Here is a 4,476-nt window from a genome sequence, read left to right as displayed (position 1 = left end):
TACGACACAAGTCTCTGCCTCGTGCGCCTGCATCGGACTCTAGCAGTTCCGACAGGTTATGAGCCCAAGGAAGGAATTGCTCCCTCGTGCAGCGCACAACAGCAGCATGCAACCTCACACGCGCACGACGTCGCCAGCCTCATTTGCCGAGCAGCACGTCCCCACATCAGCCACCGCGCGCGATGCCCTCAAGCCGTCGCCCGCGCCCGACACAACGACTAGATTGGTGCCGTCGCTTAACATGTCGGCCAAGATGGTGCAACTGTCGACCGGCTCTCCAGTCAACTTGACCCAACAGTTACAAGCACACGACACGTGCTGTGACGCCGACACGCGCCGCGACGTCGATACACGCTGCAACACGCGCCGGGACGTCAACACACGCTGCAACACGCGCTGCGACGAGGACACACGCCGCAACACGCACGTGCTGGTCAATGTTGGTGACATCAAGGATGACCCATCAATGCGCCCCATCGCACAAGAAGCCCATCGCTCCACAGCGAGGCTCACTTTCGAAAGTGCGAGCTCGACAACAACGTCCAGCACAAGCTCCAGCGTGTCTTTGACGAACACTGCGACGACCCCCTCAAGGATGATCGATCTCCACGGGCCGCAGCCACAGTCGACCGCGAGCAACACGATCAAGGTACCCAAAGAAGACCGCAAGAAGGACTTCAAGTTGGCTTTTGCCGCCAACCGTGCCCACGACATCAAGAACAAGCTTGCTGTCCACGAAGAACAGACGAAGAACATGTCTCACGTCCCGACGAGTCCGCGCAAGCGCGCCACGTCGCAGGACTTTACGCCCGACCACGTACCGCTTGACCGCGTGCCGACCCCGACCATTATCCCGGACGAGTTCGACGACGTCGTGTCGCCTACCTGGCCCGAGCAATCCGCCGCGACGTCGACCGCTCCAAGCGAGACGGACCCACGCGACACTCACGCCCAAGATGATCAAGATGCCCAAGGCGATCAAGATTATCAAGATGCTCAAGACGTTCAAGACGATCAAGGAACCGTACCGAGCTCCACGCAGCCTGCGCCCATGTACGACGCAGCTACCATCCAAGACATTATCGAGAAGGAAATCGCCGAGCGTACACGAAGACTCCTCGACGAACACGCGCGAGCCACGACACAGCTCAATGAAGCGCACCGCGAGCACGTCCGCCAACTGCACGTCGTATTGCTCGAACGTGACAACCTGCGTCAAGAACTCGACTCTTCAACTCGCACTGTGATGGCCATCAACGACAAGCTCAATGACCTCGATGCTCGACTGACCTCGTCCGAGACGTCACGCCAACACACCAACGCCGAGCTTAACGCCGCGCGTCATGCCTTGCATGCGTCTGAGCAACAACGCGACGTTGCGTTGGGCTACGCAAACAACTCCAAGACGGCACGCGACGAGCTCGCGCAGACACTCGCCGACACTCGACGTACCTTGAAAGAGGCCAACGCAGCTCGTGACGCGGCAGTCGCCATGGCGTCCTCGTCCGATCAAGACCGTGACACCGCGCATGCTTCTGCGACTCGCCAACTCCAGAACCAACTTGCCGCGAGCCAAAACGCCTACGCTCAAGTGGTTGCTGAGCGTGACGCAGCTCGATGCGACGTCGTCGCGGCACACCTCGCGCGTGATGCGGCCGTCCAAGCCGCTCACACCGCAGTGGCCGACCTCGAGTTAGCACGCGCCGAGCACTCCGACGTGGTTGCAAACCTCGAACAAGAATTCACCAACCTCTCGCTGGAACTCACCAAGACGCACGCCGCACTTCGTGGCGCTCACGTCTACTGTGCGCCCGCTCCGGCGCCGCCTCCGACCAGTCCGTTTGAACGCGACTTTGGCCACACCTACGCTCAGCCCGCAGACGCGCCCGTCTATCACCCTACGCCTCCCGGCGGCGGTGGTCTTCCTGGCGGCGGCGGCTTTCCTGGTGGCGGCGGTCCTCCAGGCGGCGGTGCTCCCGGTGGCGGCGGACCTCCCGGCCCTCCACACACGCCTCGCGGCGGTGGTACGCCTGGCGGTGGTATGCCTGGCGGCGGTGGTCCTCCCGGTGTCCCGCCCGGCGGCGGTGGTCCTCCCGGTGGCGGTGGCCCTCCTGGTGGCGGTGGCCCTCCAGGTGGTGCTGGTGGCGGCGGCATGCCTCAGCGCCCTTACGCCCCGACGTACTCCAACCCGCCGAACCTGCGGACTTTCAAGGTCGACAAGTTCACGGGCGAGCCCGCGTACCCGGGTTGCAGCGCAAACTTTCCCGAGCATCTCCAACTGCTTGAAGAAGCTATTCAGCGTGACGTGGCCTTCTACAACTCGCACTGGACGGACGAGCACCGACGCCACGTACTTCTGGGGTCTCTCGGCACTGCACCCAAGTCCTTCTACAACAGCCACGTGGAGCAGTGGAAGGCTGCCAAGCCTGACTTCGGCCTCCACGACCTCGTTACCCGGCTCACCGAACGCTATGCGTCGAAGCTCACGCACGACCAAGCTATGGAGTACATGCGGCAGCCCAAGAAGTACAACATGACGTGGGACGAGTTGGTTCGTTTCCTCCGTCACTTGCAGCGAGAAGTCAACGCACCGAACAGCCTCGTCCTCGACATGTTCGTCAAGTACGCCTGTCCCGAGCTCACGCTCACTCTCACGACGCTTATCAACCCCAACCGTCGTGAAGACGCCGAGATGTTGGACGTCGTGGTTACCAAGTTGTCCCAACTCACTGGCTCTGGCTACCAGTACGGTCGTCCTCGCTCGGCCACAACCCAGCCTACTCGCGACTCGCCCTACACCCCGCGCGCTCGCGCCAACGTCGCATCTGCGCCGGCGGCCGGTCGCGACGGACGTGGTTCCCACACTACCAACGGTCGTGGCGCCGAACACAGCGGTCGCACTGGACAAGGTCAAGATCAAGATCCAGGTCAAGGTCAACGCCCCGGTCACGCCCGTTCCGGCTCGCCAGGCCCGCCGCGCGCGCTTTATCAGTGCCCCGTCTGCCCCGACGAGTACCATTTCCCCAGTGACTGCCCTCGTTTCTTGGCACTGCGCCCTCCAAACGGTCGTGCCAACAACAGCGCCGGTCAAGTCGCGCCGGATACCGAGCCGACGACTGCTCGCGGCCGCCGCGCTCGCAACCGCGACCGCCGAGAATCGACTGCCCGTGCCCAACTAGCCGAGGCCGATCTCGACGACCAAATTGCTGAAGAACTCGCGTTTGCCGGCTCCGTCAACGGTCTCTCGAGCGCTGCTGCTTGCGCCGGTTTGTCCTCCGGTACTTTTCTTTTGGACTCTGGCTGCACGCATCATCTCGTCAACGACGCGTCGATGATTCACAACCCGACACCGTCGACACTGCGCGTCCAAGTCGCCAACAAGGACTACGTACACGCAACCGTTACTGGATCGATGCGCCTTAAATTCGCCGACACGGGTGCGGAACTCGTACTCAACGACGTCCACTGCGTACCCGACGTGCCCATGCACCTCATCTCCACGTCACTGCTGGACGACGAAGGCGTTTCTCAACTTTCGCACGGTGGCACGCTGCTGATCATGACAGGTCACCAGCCGCTGACCACATGCAAGAAGATCGGCTCACTCTGGCCGCTCAACTGCACGGCCCTCGAGCTCATGCCTAGCATCACGCTCCCACGGCCGGCACCCATGCTTCGGTCGGACAAGGGGGGGGCATCCACCTCCAAGGCGTTCAAGTCCTACCTCGCCGACAAGGGCATCGAACACCACAAGACGGTGAACCACGGCAGCCAGCTGCGCCGCATCCTGCGCTACCTCAAGGCGACGCGCACGTACGGTCTACACCTCGCGCCGCACCAGTCGGCCGGTCCGCTCTCGCTCGACATCTTCTCCGATGCCGACTGGGCCGGCGACAAGACCAACCGACGCTCCACGTCCGGCTGTCTCATCCAGATCAACGGCGCGCCCGTCCACTGGTACTCGAAGCAGCAAGCGACGGTGGCCCTCTCGACGATGGAAGCCGAATACGTTGCTGCCAGCATCGCGACGCAAGAAGCCGCGTGGTTGAAGACTTTGCTCGAGCAAGCCAAGCTCGTACCCGAGACAGCGTGTGTCAACCTCTGGTGTGACAACCAGAGCGCGCTCAAGACGATGGACAACCCGTCGACGACAAGTCGCTCCAAGCACATCGACATCCGTTATCACTACGTCCGCGAAGCCGTCCAAGCCGGCCGCATCAAGGCCCGGTACTGCAAGTCAGGCGACATGCCCGCAGATTGCTTCACCAAGGCGCTACCTGCCGAATCGCTCGAGCGCGCTCTCGCCCAAGTCCATGTCTACGACGCATCGCGCTCCATGGTCATGCTCGAGCTCTCCAAGGGAGTCGAGCTTGCGGGGGGGTGTTAGGATTCTGATCCTCATCGCGCCTCGCTACGTCTGGATAGTGTACACCGATTGCAGATGTACCCAGGATTATCCAGTTTACATAATACACT

The 4,476-nt window shown here is 62.1% G+C and overlaps 1 protein-coding gene across 1 annotated transcript; it reads left to right on the top strand.

The window, feature by feature from the left end:
• The first annotated feature begins 1 nt into the window (after window position 1).
• SDRG_17336 (hypothetical protein) lies at window positions 2-4,476 on the top strand. Its single transcript, XM_008623577.1, has one exon. It carries the CDS (start codon window positions 59-61, stop codon window positions 4,385-4,387), a length of 4,329 nt encoding a protein of 1,442 aa, XP_008621799.1. The 5' UTR covers window positions 2-58; the 3' UTR covers window positions 4,388-4,476.

Source organism: Saprolegnia diclina (assembly GCF_000281045.1).
Source record: "Saprolegnia diclina VS20 unplaced genomic scaffold supercont1.273, whole genome shotgun sequence".
In the NCBI taxonomy this organism is placed as follows: domain Eukaryota; phylum Oomycota; class Saprolegniomycetes; order Saprolegniales; family Saprolegniaceae; genus Saprolegnia; species Saprolegnia diclina.
The sequence above is the reverse complement of the archived record's forward strand: the minus strand, read 5'-3'. Positions and strand labels throughout refer to the sequence as shown.

Coding starts and splice junctions, on each gene's coding strand:
- SDRG_17336 (XM_008623577.1), top strand. CDS start 59: ATGAGCCCAAGGAAGGAATTGCTCCCTCGTGCAGCGCACAACAGCAGC.